General features: G+C 49.4%; 1 protein-coding gene across 1 annotated transcript in view; it reads left to right on the top strand.

Moving 5' to 3' along the window:
- The window catches only part of LOC116952288 (leucine-rich repeats and immunoglobulin-like domains protein 3), a 124103-nt gene that overhangs the window by 87995 nt on the left and 20150 nt on the right, over window positions 1-15958 (top strand). The window contains exons 13-17 of the mRNA XM_076074166.1: window positions 735-883; window positions 7199-7376; window positions 8216-8497; window positions 9729-9936; window positions 11999-14057. Coding sequence (XP_075930281.1) covers window positions 735-883; window positions 7199-7376; window positions 8216-8497; window positions 9729-9936; window positions 11999-12470 — 1289 coding nt within the window. The 3' untranslated portion in view covers window positions 12471-14057. The remainder of the gene's footprint in view (window positions 1-734; window positions 884-7198; window positions 7377-8215; window positions 8498-9728; window positions 9937-11998; window positions 14058-15958) is intronic.

The raw sequence follows: 15958 nt of genomic DNA, 5'->3' as shown, positions 1-15958 counted from the left end.
GGTGGACCTGTGCCCGTGTAGGTGATGGTGGACCTGTGCCCGTGTGGGTGGTGGTGGACCTGTGCCCGTGTGGTTGGTGGTGGACCTGTGCCCGTGTGGGTGGTGGTGGACCTGTGCCCGTGTGGGTGGTGGTGGACCTGTGCCCGTGTGGGTGGTGGTGGACCTGTGCCCGTGTAGGTGATGGTGGACCTGTGCCCGTGTGGTTGGTGGTGGACCTGTGCCCGTGTGGGTGGTGGTGGACCTGTGCCCGTGTGGTTGGTGGTGGACCTGTGCCCGTGTAGGTGATGGTGGACCTGTGCCCGTGTGGGTGGTGGTGGACCTGTGCCCGTGTGGGTGGTGGTGGACCTGTGCCCGTGTGGTTGGTGGTGGACCTTTGCCCGTGTAGGTGATGGTGGACCTGTGCCCGTGTGGGTGGTGGTGGACCTGTGCCCGTGTGGGTGGTGGTGGACCTGTGCCCGTGTGGGTGTTGGTGTACCTGTGCCCGTGTGGGTGGTGGTGGACCTGTGCCCGTGTGGTTGGTGGTGGACCTGTGCCCGTGTGGTTGGTGGTGGACCTGTGCCCGTGTGGGTGGTGGTGGACCTGTGCCCGTGTGGTTGGTGGTGGACCTGTGCCCGTGTGGGTGGTGGTGGACCTGTGCCCGTGTGGGTGGTGGTGGACCTGTGCCCGTGTGGGTGGTGGTGGACCTGTACCTGCGTGGGTGGTGGTGGACCTGTGCCTTGTGTGTCCGTGTGCAGACGACTATCCCAAGCCGCACATGGTGGTGCACCCGGAGACTCGTGCAGCTGTGCGGGGCTCCAACGTCTCCTTCATGTGCTCGGCCGCCTCGAGCAGCGAGTCGCCCGTCACCTTCCTGTGGCGCAAGGACAACGCGCCGCTCGCAGAGGTATGTACGTACGGTGGTGTATATACGTACATGCATTGTGTTTGTATGCATGTATGTTGTGTATGCACGTACGTAGAACTTATTTCTCACCGTACGTAGCCAGCCATGCTTTTTTGAGGCGCGAGAGACAATAAACTAAACGCAAAAGTAGTGATGAACAAATTAATATTCAATCTAGATTTGAAAGTGCATTGCTCCAGTGGCTTCCCAATATTGGAAGGAAGAGCGTTCCAGACGGCCGCAGCAGCCGCATCTGAAAACGCGCAATGCGGTGACCGTATTTTGTTCGATCGTTAGCCAAAAGCCACTGCTTCTTCCACGTGATGATGGTTCATGCCTGTTGACGAAATCAGCGAGGCATTGTGGTTAATTTGTGGCACCCATTTTTGCGCGCCATGAGCACGACCTTCTCAACGTTTTCGTTCACCGCCGCCATCCGTCACCGCTCTAGGGTTTCCGCGATCAAAAAACCAAAAAATATTTCACGATGAGGATCCGGGCATTGAATTTCGTGTTGTTGACAATCGTCGCGTTGTCAGCTTCACGCCACTTTCATGAACTCGTATTCCGCTGTTTTATTTGCGTGGTCTACGCGTTTGCTGTTCTTCTGTTGTGAGTGAAGATTACCAAAGCCTTACAACTGTAGTTGCTGCAAAATAAGCCTACCACAACTCGTGGTAATCATGCACGTTCAACAACAACAACAACTGCCCCTCTCCACTAATTGGCGGTGATGTCACCACGGCGCTTGTAGCAGGATATTTGCACTGTAAGGCCACAGTGCACATTCACAACCAGTAATACGCCCGTGCTGTCCATTGCACTTGAAGCGATTCAATTATCGGGAAATGAAATAAACTGCGGACGTGATGAGGTCACGGAACTATCATGCCGTCAATTCACCTGCAAACATATTGCTAAAGCACCCATTTAATGGATAATAAACTATGCAGGACGTTTAATTTTGTCTTCTCTTATTACTCCGTGAATATTTTGTCGGGAAGGAAAATATTTGAGATAAAAAAAAAATACACGTAACAATGTTTAACAAAATCGATGTCTGCCGTGATACTTGGTATCCTGATACTGTGACAAATCGGAGTATCTCAGTATCACAGGAAATATGATCTTAAATCCATCCGTTTCTCAATGGAAGGACGTCACAAACGTTTTTGATGAACACTCTGAAACCAATCGCTACGCAACTTGCCTCACAGCATATCGATAGCAATGCTCGTATTTGTGTAATTATTTAGCAAGATTGGCGACAAAATCCTTTCAGCAAAGTGTTTTTCATCATCAGCAGCAGCAGGACCACCAGCCATGTTCGTTAAACTGCTAGTTCAGGATCTCCTCGCGTTGCCACCATTCCCCATGGTCCCACCATGCCACAACACATTTTTTCCCCTCGCCATCAGCCGATCTCATCTCTCCATCTCTCTATGCTGGTAATCCTCATGGGAGCGTTCCCCTTTACACTGTTGATGCCTTGCTCAGTTGCAGAGTGATTAGCAGCTATCAGTTACAGCATGGTGGGTGTGAACTCGCCTGACGAATCTGCGATTCCGTTTTTTTTTGCTCGTCTGCAATTCCGTTTTTTTTTGCTCATCTGCGTCGTTCCACGTGCACATTTGTTGGTGCGTCCGAATCTCATAGCAGGCTCCTTAAACCTTTCCCATTGCGATGACGTATGTGTACGTCATTAGAACGGAATCAGTATGAAAGGCATGTGGCACAGTTTGGCGCCAGCTATCATAGAGTGCGGCCGTGCCGCTCCAGTTCTCTGCGGTGAGTACAATGTCTTTAACAAACAACGGCGCTACGCCTCTCTAAATGTAATTAACGCGAATCGCTTGAGCGTTCTGAGATTCAGCGGTGAACGGGGAGACCCACTCTGCAACGTGCAGCCCTCTGGGAATGGGAACGGGTTAAGTCGTATAGCCAGGTTGTTTTAATCCTCACCAGCGCGATGCATTATTAACACGTCGAAATATCTGCGTCTGCATTATCACGCTTTCTGATAATGCGCTGGATGCGCATGTCAACATCTGAGTAAGCATTTTTTTTTGTTCAATGCACTCCACTTACGTTGACTTTTTCCGCTTGAAAATGTCACGACACCATTCTCGTCCATTTCTGTGCGCCTGCTACGTTTGGTCTTTATACCGGCTCGTTAAAAGGTCGCGGAGATACATCAAAGTTATAAATCTGACATGTTATGGCATCTTGTGACAAGAGCTTGGGGGCTCCTCGAGTAGATACGCTTTGCATTATTGAAACATGGCTTAAGGCTGAGAAATTCCGAGGCTCAAAATATTTGTCAAACTCCGGAGCAGGCGGAAAGTTTTCCGCATTTACTGTTTGCACAGCAAACCGTGGCCAATGAATCTGTGTCACCACTTCAGAAATTAAGCCCGGAACACCTGTGTTTATCGTTCTGAACTAGGCTGCCCTTCAAAATGAACCGTCGGCCTTGAAAGCTGTTGGCCTTGCGCAAGATACAACTTGTTCGTATACGAGTTGCACTGGGGAATTCCCAAAGTTGTAGACCGCCAGATGTTACAATTACGACGAAAAATATGTTGCGCATTATAAACAACAAATTCTGGCAAATGGCCGTCCTTCACCCGAAAAGGTCAACGTTACTACCTTCAAATTAACACAATTTTAATTTTCAGACCCTTCATCCGCCCACTGTTGTATGAACGCCTCCCCATACCTGTGTTGGTCATGGGGGTTTTAATTGTCCATACTTCACCATGCTGGTCAATTCCGGTCGGTGTAGGGGAGTCCAGGACCGGTCCATCAGATATCACTCTCCGCTGGTTGTTATGTAAATACGGACGGCAATTGAGCTCAAGTTGCCGGATTCGTAGTGCAGTGCACGAACCACTGTACCACCGCTCCAACCCACTACCCACATGCAAAGCATTTAAATGTTGTAATTAAGTTAATATAACATCTGCAAGATGTGGTTCATGTCTGAAGCAATTGAGGAGGAGCACAGGAGGTACTTATAATTGATCATATTTACAGAAATGTCGAAAGCACATGAAACTTTGTTCAGTTCAGTGTCGTTTATAACAGCCTCGATGCCTTTTCAAGCGATGCTGAAATAGCAAATGCAGTCAATTATTTTCAAGACTAAATGTATACACGTGGGGGGTTTGTGGCGGTGGCATTCGCAATCCATTTTTATTTTATTGTTAAATGTTCAATTGGCAAATGGGTTGTGCCGGTACGTAATTTCGGTGATGTGTATGTCTATATGAAGCCCATGCATTATTATCAAATGCATTTAAAGATATTACAAGCAAGTTTAAATTAACAGATTACTATCTATATTCTTGGTTCTTTCGGTAAAGTCACGTTTGAAGGGAAACAATAAAATAATAAAAAAATATATAAAACAATAAAATTCTCACGACGTTTCGACTAACACAGTCATCATCAGGTGTGAAAAAAACCAACGGCAAGAAGCATTTGAAAGAAGTGTCGGTTTGTATTTATTTATTTTCAAACGTTGTTTGCTCTCAATTATTTATTTATTTTGGGCCGGCGTTTGTGTTTAGTTCTTTATTTTAAAAAAACGTTAGCGCCACGGATAGCGATTTGACAGTTTGTTTAGAAGGACGAGTCCATCTATGTTCGGAAAAGAGGAGGGGGGAGACGAAAATTTAATGTATGGGTTTCAGACAGCATACATAAAATTTTCGTCTCCCCCCTCCTCTTTTCCGAACATAGATGGACTCGTCCTTATAAACAAACTGTCAAATCGCTGTCCGTGGCGCCAATGTTTGTAAAAATAAATAAATAAACAAACACAAACACCGTTCATAAATAAATATGAACAACGTTTGAAAATAAATTAATAAATGCAAACCACCACTTCTTTCAAATGCTTCTTGCCGTTGTTTTTTCACACCTGATGATGACTGTTTGTGTTACAGTCGAAACGTCGTGAGAATTTTATTGTTTTATATATTTTATTATTTTATTGTTTTTCTTCAACGTGACTTTACCGAAAGAACCAAAAATATGAATCACTGCAGTCACGAAAGCTTTAAATCAAAAGATTACGATCTGTGCATTTTTTACGGCATGACAGGGGAACTGTTCTTTGCTCTGCCGTGTGCTTAGGAAGGACTGAAGGATATGAAATCAGACTCCAGAGTCTTTATTTAGACTGCAGGAGGAGGAATCCGATGAGCTATGAAGCTTTTGTTCACAGATGTCCCAGTATGGGACGGGTTCAGCGAGCAGTAATCCACGATCAATACAACAAAGAGGCGACAGGAGTTTAAAATAGGGGAAAAGGTAAGCAAGTTATGAAATATGAATCAAACATTAATTATATGAGAGTCCGATTTATCAAACTTGGGCAAGGCAGCGAAAAACAGCAACAAAACAGTCCCAGACCACACCAGGACAATCACGCCTGGCTAGGGCGATGGACTTATTGAGATCCCAATACACCCGTCAATAAAGAGCCGGAGCTGACACACGGCCGTTTTGCAGCTTATACATACATATTGCCATTGCAACTCCAAATTCGTTGTCTCAAACCCTGACACATCCCCAAAACTACCTAAAATTCACCAATAAGTCTTCCCACCTTTCGCGTGTTAAAAATCTTCTCGTGCATTATATCCGCCGAGATTATTTACTTGAAATTAAATGCACCGATTTGTGCTTCAACCTTGGTCCATACACTCTCGTACGTTCCTCGAGTGATAATTTTTTGAGTCGGCAGTGGGCCCATACGAGTGGCCTCAGACTAACGAGAAGCACCCCTCTCTACGTCCCGACACTTTTGACCTCTCCTCGACAGTAAGCATCCAAAAACATTTTCCTCCATCGTTTTAATGAGGGCTTTGTCGAGCAGAGGTGACATTTCAATATCGGTGGCTGTTTTCCGGAAGTCCCGGTTGCGTCATTGGAAGTGGGAACTTGAACATCACGTGCTTTATTGTTTACAGGATGTTGTCCTCGACCCGTATTTCGTGTCCTGATCTCATTTGGAAAAAGGACTCCGATATAGTACAATCAATTGATCGTAATCCACAGGCCATTGGAAATCCACTGCCTAATCACGCTGTGTCGGTCTTGGGGTTAAAGTTATTATTTGTGTAAGTACATGGACAGCGGTCAGTCCATTGCTGGATTACTCCCTACACCGTGCAGGTCGTGGGGGTTATATGACCATACTTCACTGTACTGGTCAATGTTTGATTGGTGAAGGCGGATAACGTAAATTCACGGAGTGTCACGTGTCTTTTTCTGGAGCGTCCTGCCAGGTTTAACAGTCGGGTTGGTGAAGGGTGCATGATTTGTCCAATATTTCCAAAATTTGGACGAATGATGCCGGCGGCACGCATGGTATCTTTAACGATGAACTGTGAAACAGACAGCATGTATTTTATGCGGTTATTGCACCCGCGGTAATAACTCCAGGGCACCCGGTGGATTCCAACCGTGGACCTCTGCAATATTCCGCGAACGTGATTCAGCTAGATCGTGTCGCCACCCGATTATTTAGGCGGTGGCGTAGTTGCTTCTGCTAAGCAACACAATAAGTCGAATATCTAACTTAAGAGACGATATGTTTATTGTCTTTATATAGCAGATTATATTTTTTTTCAAATATATAATTTTACAAGCAAACAAAGCCAAAACTGAGCTTCAAGATTGCCAGGAGCGTGCTGCGCGATATGTTTGACGAATTACTTGGCGGTGTTTTGAGCATCAGAGCAAAACAATGAGTATCCGAATAAAACGAATGCACAAGTCTGATCATTACTGTACAGGTCTGATCAGCATGGCAGTGTTGACCAAACAGGGCCTCTCTACACTTTGCTCTTGTGGCGTGAGCAATGAACCACAGGGCGGCACCTTCACCTCGGTTGCCTTATTATTAATTATTATACGAAACTAGAGTTGAAAATGGCAGCCTTCACGCGGCCGAATGCCACTGAATGCGGCAAACCGAACATCAATCATCGATCTCTCAGTCTCCAGAGCAACAACAACAACAAGCTTGGCCACCTGCATGTGAAATTGTAGACGCGTGCCCGCTGTGCCATGATCATTATCGAGGACACAGGACGGCGGTCATCAATCAATTATGAATTAAAAGTTTTGGTCGCACTCCTCCCGTTGTTTTCCTTTGATCCGCTGTTTGATCCACCCCCTTGTCAACTGCCGCACGGCATCTGTGGGACATTTCCACGGACGTTACCGACTGAAAACGAAACAAACTTCCGGTGGGGGGGGGGGGGGGGGGGGGGTGTGTGGCCGCGTCGTTGTTGTTGGCAGGTGGGCGCGGAGGTGGAGCGTTTGGAAAGGGCGCGTCCCGCGGGAGGCGGCCTAGGTGAGTTCACCTCCTACCTGCACCTGCGCACCGTCGACTTCCACCACGAGGGTCGCTACCAGTGCGTCATCTCCAACTCCTTCGGCTCCTCGTACTCTGGCAAGGCCCGGCTCACCGTGAGCGGTGAGTATCACGCGCGCTCGTTGCAGTTGTTGTTCATGAATAAATGTCTTTCTGGGTTAGATTGCGTGAGTATGAATGTGTCGTAACCCTCCCGCCACCCGACACAGCCAGTAAGGTTTGTCACGCAACACAAAACGCGCCAAATAGTTTACTACGTCAGCCCACCGGTGTGTTGGAGGGTAAATCCACAGCATTTACAATTTGAGTAGTACGACGCTTCGCCGGTAATTACGTCCAGCATCATCGGGCGATTTGCCAGAATAGTGAAGCAATCCACCTGCTTCCGGTCTTAAATAGAGCAAGATGACGTCATCATCGACCGAATCCAACAACGGTGTTTAAACTGTTGTTGCCGTTGTTGGTCATCATCGTCGTTTGTTTCTTTTCGACCGAAGATGTCGCTGCTGACTGTCTGGTCCTGCGGGGGCCTGCCCAGAGAGTGGTGGTGGTGGTGGTGGTGGTCGCGGGGGGGGGGGGGGGGGCGGCTTGGGAAAAAGTGGCAACGTGCCCCAGGCATCGCGCAAAAGATGCAGGCCAACAATATTGCTGTGACATTTTGCCCCGGGCCCCTTCCAGCCCCTCGGGGTGTCCAGAAAACCTAGGGCGCGGATCCTGCCGCGAGTCAGCTGCCACTGGGGCGTTTCCCCTTGGCCGGACCGCAGCAGCAGCAGCAGCAGGCCACTGAGATGGTCGGGACGCGACGCAACAGGCCTCCGTCCTAAGCGCGCAGCACATTGCATCCACCGTGAAACCCTTCGGGTTTCCGCGCTTCAACGAGCCACTCGCGTCTGCGCCGCCGCCCCCCGCGCCCGCCCGCTCGTGCGCGTGCATGCGTGCAGTGCTCCCGTCGTTCACCAAGACCCCGGCGGACCTGAGCCTGCGCGTGGGCTCCACGGCACGGCTCGAGTGCGCCGCCGGGGGTCACCCCACGCCGCAGATCTCGTGGCAGAAGGACGGCGGCACGGACTTCCCGGCAGCGCGCGAGCGGCGCATGCATGTCATGCCCACCGACGACGTCTTCTTCATCGTCGAGCTGAAGGCTGACGACGCGGGGACGTACAGCTGCATCGCGCGGAACGCCGCCGGCACCATGTCGGCCAATGCCAGCCTCTCCGTGCTTGGTACCGGCCATCCGTCTGTCCATCCGTCCATCCGTTTGCCCGTTCGTTCGTTCGCCCGTTCGTTCGTTCGTTCGTCTGTCCATTTGTTTGTCCGTTAGTTTGTCCGTCCGTTCGTTTTTCCGTTCGTTTTGTCCGTTTGTTTGTCTGACCGTCCGTTCGTTCGATTGTCAGTTTTCACACGTTCGTACTTTGTACGCAAACTCGCCGTGCATTGTTGTGGAGCGAAAGGTAAAAGCATGGGTGGGCAGCATATAAATAAAAAAAAGTAGTCCATCAGCCAATTGGATTTTCAGGTCAATATTATCCAAGAAGCATTTGTTTAAGCAAACAAACTCTGGACCTTTTCAGCCACTTGACGTCTCGTCAGCAGAGTAAGGCTTGTAAAATGGTGATGGGTCACCAGATTTTTTCGTCAAGAGCACTGCTTCTGAACAAAGGGGGCTCTGTGCAATGCAACAATAAACAGCAATATTGTATTGAAGCTCATTATACATTTAATCTTTTACACAAGGTGTTAATTATTTTTGCAGTAGTTAGGCCAAAGCTGACCGGGTGGCACTACAGCAGGGGGCTCGAATCACGTTGGTGAAGTTGCGAGATCAGTGCTTGGTTATAGGTGGTTCATTCAGCCCAGCTGCTCCTTCAGGTTGTCTAAATGAGTACCACACTGTGCAAAGTCACCAGTGAGCATCCCATGGACCCGCCGTGACGATGTAGACTGTCAACCACTGCCCCATGGTCGTCAGACAGAGAGAAGCACCGTCCCACAACTCTCATTCAATCCTTTGCTACATTTTCACTTTGACTGGCGACTTTACAGTGACTTCCATATTTGCCTAAGCGAATAAACTCACCGCACTATTATTAACCTCTCTTTGCTCTCCGGAGGGAGCCTGGGGCTGGAAAATATACTGAGATGTCAGCAACACCGGCTCGGTTCTCCAACCACCCCGGGACGTTAACCCCCCCCCCCGCCCCTCCCCGAGCCACCCAGCCGTACCTCCCGAGGCACGGCGACGCTTTTAATTATTCACCGCCGAATCGTGGCTCGTTTTTCAAGAGCGAGATTCGGGGCCACTTTGCTGTCGCCGACGGCCGAATCACAGCAGGTGTCAGCGCGCGCGTGTGCACGGGCTCTGGTGGGTGGGTGGCCGCGGCGGCGGCGGCGGCGGCGGCGATGGCCCCCGGCGGTAGCAGCAGCTGATCCGACGGCGCGTTTCCTCTCGCGCAGAGACGCCCTGGCTGCTGAGGCCGGTGCAGGACCGCGCAGTGGCCGCGGGGGAGACGGCCGTGCTGCAGTGCATCGCCGGCGGGAGCCCCCCGCCTCGCCTCAACTGGACCAAGGACGACGGGCCGCTGCTGCTCACCGAGCGGCACTTCTTCGCCGCGAGCTACCAGCTCCTCGTCATCGTCAACTGCGGCCCCGAGGACACTGGAAGGTGAGCTTTTCCCCTCCCTCGCTCCCAGGCATGTCAAGAGGAAAGGTGAGGCAAGCGGGCGGGCGGGCGGGTAGGCAGAGGGAGAGAGCAGAGGTAGGCCGCAAGGAATACGGACAAGCTGCTATAACTATACTCCTATTTTTATACTACCAGGTAAGGCCCACTGAGCTATATATTTTTTTTTTTCGGAAGTGACCACAAATGATATCTCAAGAAAGTGGCTTTTCATCACATGGAAATGTATAGTAGCCAAATACTCTCAACGCATGCTGATTCTCAATGCGGAGACAAAAATGCACGCGACCAGGGGGAGAAACATGCAATCTCCAAATATACAGCAGCCGGCAGCATCGGGGTCGAACCCATGACCTCCTTCATACCAGACGAGGTAGTTAACATTTTTGCCACCGTGGCGCCCAGAGAGGTAGTTAGGCAGAGGGACAGACAAGCGGGCCGGCGGACAGGCAGGGAGAGAGGGGCAAACGGGGCGAGGAATACAGATAAACAGGGGCACACCGGCGGGGAGGCAGCGAAGCAGACAGACTACTGAGAGTGAAAAGCAAATATGTGGTATTGTTGTCAAGGAGAAAAAAAAAGCAGAGGGAGCAGCAAGAGATGCAGACACAGTTGTCAATGTATTCAACTCTCAGATGGGTTTTGGGTTTATCTTCATTGCTGTTGGCAATCTTGAGCCGGTGGTTTTTTGACATTGCCGCATTCCTACGGTGGGATCAATATCCCTAAAGCACAACCACCATTGGCTTTTCACGAAGTATGAACCCAGAGTGATGACGATGATGATAGGCCGAGTGGGAATTCCACATTCCTGTGGCAGATCGCATTCTCTCCTTGGGCTAACCGCATCCAACAACATTGTACAAAAGCCACACACTGTATACCATCTGTTCCATTTTCCATTTAGACATGTGCATGCACGTGTGCAATGCTTCCATAATTGTTTATTTTAAAGTTATTTTTCTTTATTTATAAGCAGACATCGTGCCTTAATAGCCCTTTACTTAATTATAACTATAAGGAATATATTTATCGCCATACGCCTTCCCGGCTCTCGCGAGTCTCCTGTTAATTCTATTAATTTCCAACGGAACACGGGACAGTGAGGGTGGTAAATGACCCCCATCCATTAGTCAGATTTTTATTTTATTTTAACCCAGCAACATTTTTCCCTCGTAAAGTATGAAATGACCAAACCGCCACATTGTCAACATGATATTTTTCTTGGCAGGAGGCAAGCTTCTGTTGCCAGTTTGCTAAAGTTCGTGTGAAATATCCACCACCTATTTATTGGGGGGGGGGGGGGGGGTGGGTGACTGTGTGACTCCGCTGAGATCCTAGGTTGGGATCAACATTTCAGGCACCTGTGATTTATACCGGGTTCTCAAGTGCTGTGAGTCGATGGTCTGAGCCCGACCACAATTACTACAATAAAACCGCATCATGTTACATTTCATTCTGCAGATAAATTTAGGTCTAAATTCCTTCTCTGAGAAATAAAGTGGGTGGCAAAAGTGTGTTTCCTTTTACTGCTTGGACCTGACGTCGCTTCAAAGGGGGATGGGGGGTCTCAGAGGTAGCTCTGTGATATCCACTTCCCTCCCGCTGTTCCTCTAACACAAAGGGTGTTGCAATACATTCTGTTCTATAACGCGGTAGTTGCGTTCTTGAAGAAGACCGCATTATGGAAATATTGCGTTATAATAAATAATATAGTTTAAAGCACAGTCCGCGATTACACACGAGATGCGTACGCAGGCTGAACAACGACTGAGGTGCGTGGGTAGCGCTCTGGAAGCATCCAGCAGCATCCTACCCTGTGCGATGCAACGTCGAGGCAGCCGCACGACCGCGTATCCCTACTCGCGCGACGCACTTCCGTTCGCTCGAATGCGTCACATCCAATTCGCAATCCGCGTTGTCAAAAAAGATGTCTTCCCTAATGTGCTCATCGCGTTGTACGTCCAATTCGCGTGACGAAAGCACGTGGCGTTTGAGGAGAACAGGACTGTACTCTGCGACAATGTGGGTGGGCGGGCGCTGGCAGGTACACGTGTGAGCTGTCCAACACGCTGGGCACGATGCGTGGCCATGCCTTCCTGAGCGTGCTGCCTCCCGGCGACTGCCCCCTGGCCGCCCCCGACGGCTCGGCGAGCGGCGGCGGCGGCTCGGCGCACGGCACCGGGGGCGTCGACTCCAGCGCCACGGTGGGCGTGGTGGTGATCGCCGTGGTGTGCTGCGTCGTGGGCACCTCCGTCGTGTGGGTGGCCATCATCTACCACACCCGGCGCAAGACCGAGGCCTTCGGCGTCGGCGGCTTGGGCAAGTCTGTGTGCGCATGTGCGCACGCCGCGATCGTGATTATTAACAGGCGAAGCCTGACTTACGAACACACACCCGCACTTACGAACACCCGCACTTACGAACACCCGCACTTACGAACATTCGACCTACGAACAACCGACTTACGAACACCCGCTGATGAAGAGATCTGGACAGATGGAAATATCCGTTCATAGACAAAGGGGAAGAGGAAGGTCTTGAAGCCTGGATTGGAAAAGAGAGTTGGAGTCAGCAGTGTGTCGGGTGACATAATCTCCATTGGACACAAGGAGCCAATGGTTTAAATTCCACATTCCCAAGATGGAGGCCAGCTGTGGTACAACCTACTTGTGACGTACTACTGTGGTATTCATTTTTCTCGACCCCAGGATGGTGATGCCTTGAATAGAACCCTCACCAGGAGTTTGAACTCGTCAATTTCCAAATTCCAGTTGAGCTTGCGCTACAGGACTGTCCAGATTGAACTTAGGTGCATAGCCAACCGGGCTGATCGGAGGTAGGGAAAGGACAACAAACCAATTACTTAGAGCAGTTCTGAATAAATTAATTATCTATTTTGTATCGTGATGTAGTTAATAGTATTGTAGTGTGTCATGGCGTCGTGTATATTAGTGGGGAACGGTAGTGTAGCGGTTAGCGCGCTGCGCTATGAACCCGGTGACCCGGGTTAAATTCCCGCTCACGGTCAACACCAGTGCCGATTATCTGAACCGGTCCTGGGCCTCCCCTAGGTCGACTCAGCCTCAAATGAGTACCTGGCGTGCTGTGTAAACATCGCCACTGGGGAGACAAAGGCGGCCGGGCATGGTGCTGGCCACCCACCCCCATGTGTACCGTTCCGGCCTTCACCGGTGCACCTGTGTGGCTTTTGGGCCCGTCAACTTTGAGAAAAATGGCCTCGTTAAAGTCCGGAAATTATAGAGGAGTAGTTGTGTCAACAGTTTGAAATTGAACAGAGACCTAGACCATTCTCGACAAAGATGGCCACCTTTGAAAGGTCCCGCATTCTCAGGTTTATTAAATCCAAATATCAATCCCACGTGTTCAACGATGACCTCTATGCGATGTGCGCATGCAGTGGTCATCACGGCCAGTTGCTTCAGCAGGTGCCCGTTGCAGAATGTCAAGATATCGGGACCTCTAAGGTCAATTTACTTAACAAACAAGGAACAAATAGGGTCCGTAATAGCTTACGTACACGGAGAAAGTTTGTGTGTTTTATTTGCGAATGGCGTGTGGATCAGAACTCTGTGTTTGTATACCAGTAAGAGTGAATGTACTCTGAAAAGCAATGCAATTTGTGAAATATTTAATGCCCATTTCTTTGTTTGCAAAGAGTGCTTATAGTATAGACAGTGACCGTCATTAAGATCAGGGTTGACTCTAGGTTTTCGCTACAGGTAATTACTAAAATTTATGAAGATTTTTTTTCTTTCCAGAAGAGTTTTGTTTTTTCGTTTAAGAAAAACAATATAAATGTTGATTTTAATTTAGCACAGTGAAAGACACATCGTGTGTGTGACAAAAGGTGACAGGAACTTGACACGTAGCTTAAAGTACTGCTCACAATTTTTTTCTTAATTGTTTTTCATATCTATTTGCAGATGAGACATTTGTTTCCCCAGATGTACCAAGTTATCTGGCCTCTCAGGGAACGCTGTCAGAACACCATAAGCTCAACGGGCACTCCGAAATAAACAACACAAACCCACTCATGTCCAGCTCAACGAACAGGGGCCTGCTCCACCCAACCGCCACAAGAGGTATGCCGTCTTCCATTCACCCATTCACTGTTTGTTTTCAATGCAATTCATTCGTGAATGCCTTCCCTGAACATCATGGGACCCCGCGAACATGAAACATGTTGTTATTTGATGGATTGCTGCCGTGGCATAACGGTTTGCACACTGGACTTGCAATCCAAAGGTTGCTGGTTCAATTCCATCTCCTGGCATGGCAATTAAATTACTAACTATTTTTTACTTAATTTTATTAAGGCCAACCTGAGCTATATAGCTCTTTTTCAGAAGCGTCCTGGCGATCACGAATAATAGCTCAACGAAGTGGCTTATGTGGAAATCTATTGCAGCCAAATACTCAAACACACGTTGATTCTAAATGTGGAAGGAATAACCGGAAGACCCGGAGAAAAATCCACGCGACCACGGGGAGACCATGCAAACTACAGGCGTCAGGATTGGGATCGAACCAACGTCCTCCTGTATACCAGGCGAGGTTGTTAACATCTCACCTCCGTGGCGTCTAGTTAAAAATATTGTCCGGGCTTCTAAAAACTCCCCCGCCTCTGTCCACCGAGCAGTGTGTTCACTGCAGTTATATGGGTCACATGTGGCGAGATAACGTTTGGGTACTCTCACCTCTTCCAAGATGTCTGGCCAGTGTAGAAGAGTAGGCCGAGTGCCCTCTAGAGGGGCTCTCTAAAGCTCCCTCTCTAGCAGTAGTGTGAGCAAGCAATTCCTGGGCTGCACCTCCTTACTTCATCACGCTATGTCAGTGTGGGTCAATGAAGGGGTAAATGGAGATTGGATGGGTGGGGGAATTTGTGCAGAACCGGTTACTCGCCACAGCCATGGCTGGGAATCTAACTTGGGTGGCCGGGTTCTTAGCACCGTGTGCTAACTGCTGCACCACCACCCCCCCCCCCCTCCCCCCCCGAGAGACCGCATCTAATCGTGATGATGTGGCGTTGGCATTCTGGGCGCGGGCGACGTTTGCGTCCGTGCGGTATCATAGCGACCTCGTGAGAAAAAAAAATCGTGTTTTTTTTTTTCCACGTTTGTTTGCAGAGGCACATTTTCAACCGAAAAAAAAATGTTTCGCGAAAAAAAACCCAACAACACCCCATGAGGCGGGCGGACGTTGTGCATTCAGATTCCCCTCTCCATCCTGCCCCCCCCCCCCCCACTCTTCCACAATGAGCTTGTGGGCTCTGTCCGTATAATTCCTAAGGCCTGCCCTCTGACATTCACTCGCTTCGCACTGTGACAAAACCACCTGGGTCAGCTCGCAGAGCGGTGAGAACCCGCGGCCACGAGCAGCAACGCGGAAATAGGATTTGAGCAACTACAGAAAAGGTGGGGGGGGGGAAGGTTACAGGCGCAGCCCTGCAATTTGCCTGCTCACGCTGCTGCTAATGGAAGGGCCTAGCTCGTCCACAGTAGCCAGATGTTTTGGAAAGGGGGGTGGGAAGTATCCTCACTTCACCCCACACCACACAGCGGCCTGCCGATCAACTAAACCGCGTTATTGCCATTTATATAGCTGGGCGGACAGAGACAAGGGGATTTGAAACAACAACGACGTGGAATCAGAATCGGAATATTTATTTTTACTGGAGTAATCAGATGAGCTTTTAAGCTCTTTTTTTTTGGCAGATTTCCAGTACGGGCGGGTAAGAACATTACAACAACAAACAGTACGCACACACAATAGTCACTCAAACTACAAGAAAGATGAACAAATCACCTCAACACATAGAAATTAAACTAAACCATCCCCATCCTACCAGGAAAAGCCCACTGAGGTATTCACTTATTTTTCGAACTGGCGATCCGCATTGCAAGCCCAGTGCGATAATCGTGAAATTATGGCAGCATCCCAAGCAGCTACATCGATACATGGATGCCAGTGGTGCGTAGCAAAT

The sequence above is a fragment of the Petromyzon marinus genome, chromosome 46 (assembly GCF_048934315.1).
Source record: "Petromyzon marinus isolate PM22_M1 ecotype Great Lakes invasive population chromosome 46, UKy_Petmar_22M1.pri1.0, whole genome shotgun sequence".
NCBI classification, from domain to species: Eukaryota; Metazoa; Chordata; class Hyperoartia; order Petromyzontiformes; family Petromyzontidae; genus Petromyzon; species Petromyzon marinus.
Note: the sequence above shows the minus strand (reverse complement) of the source record. Positions and strands in the feature narration are given on the sequence as shown.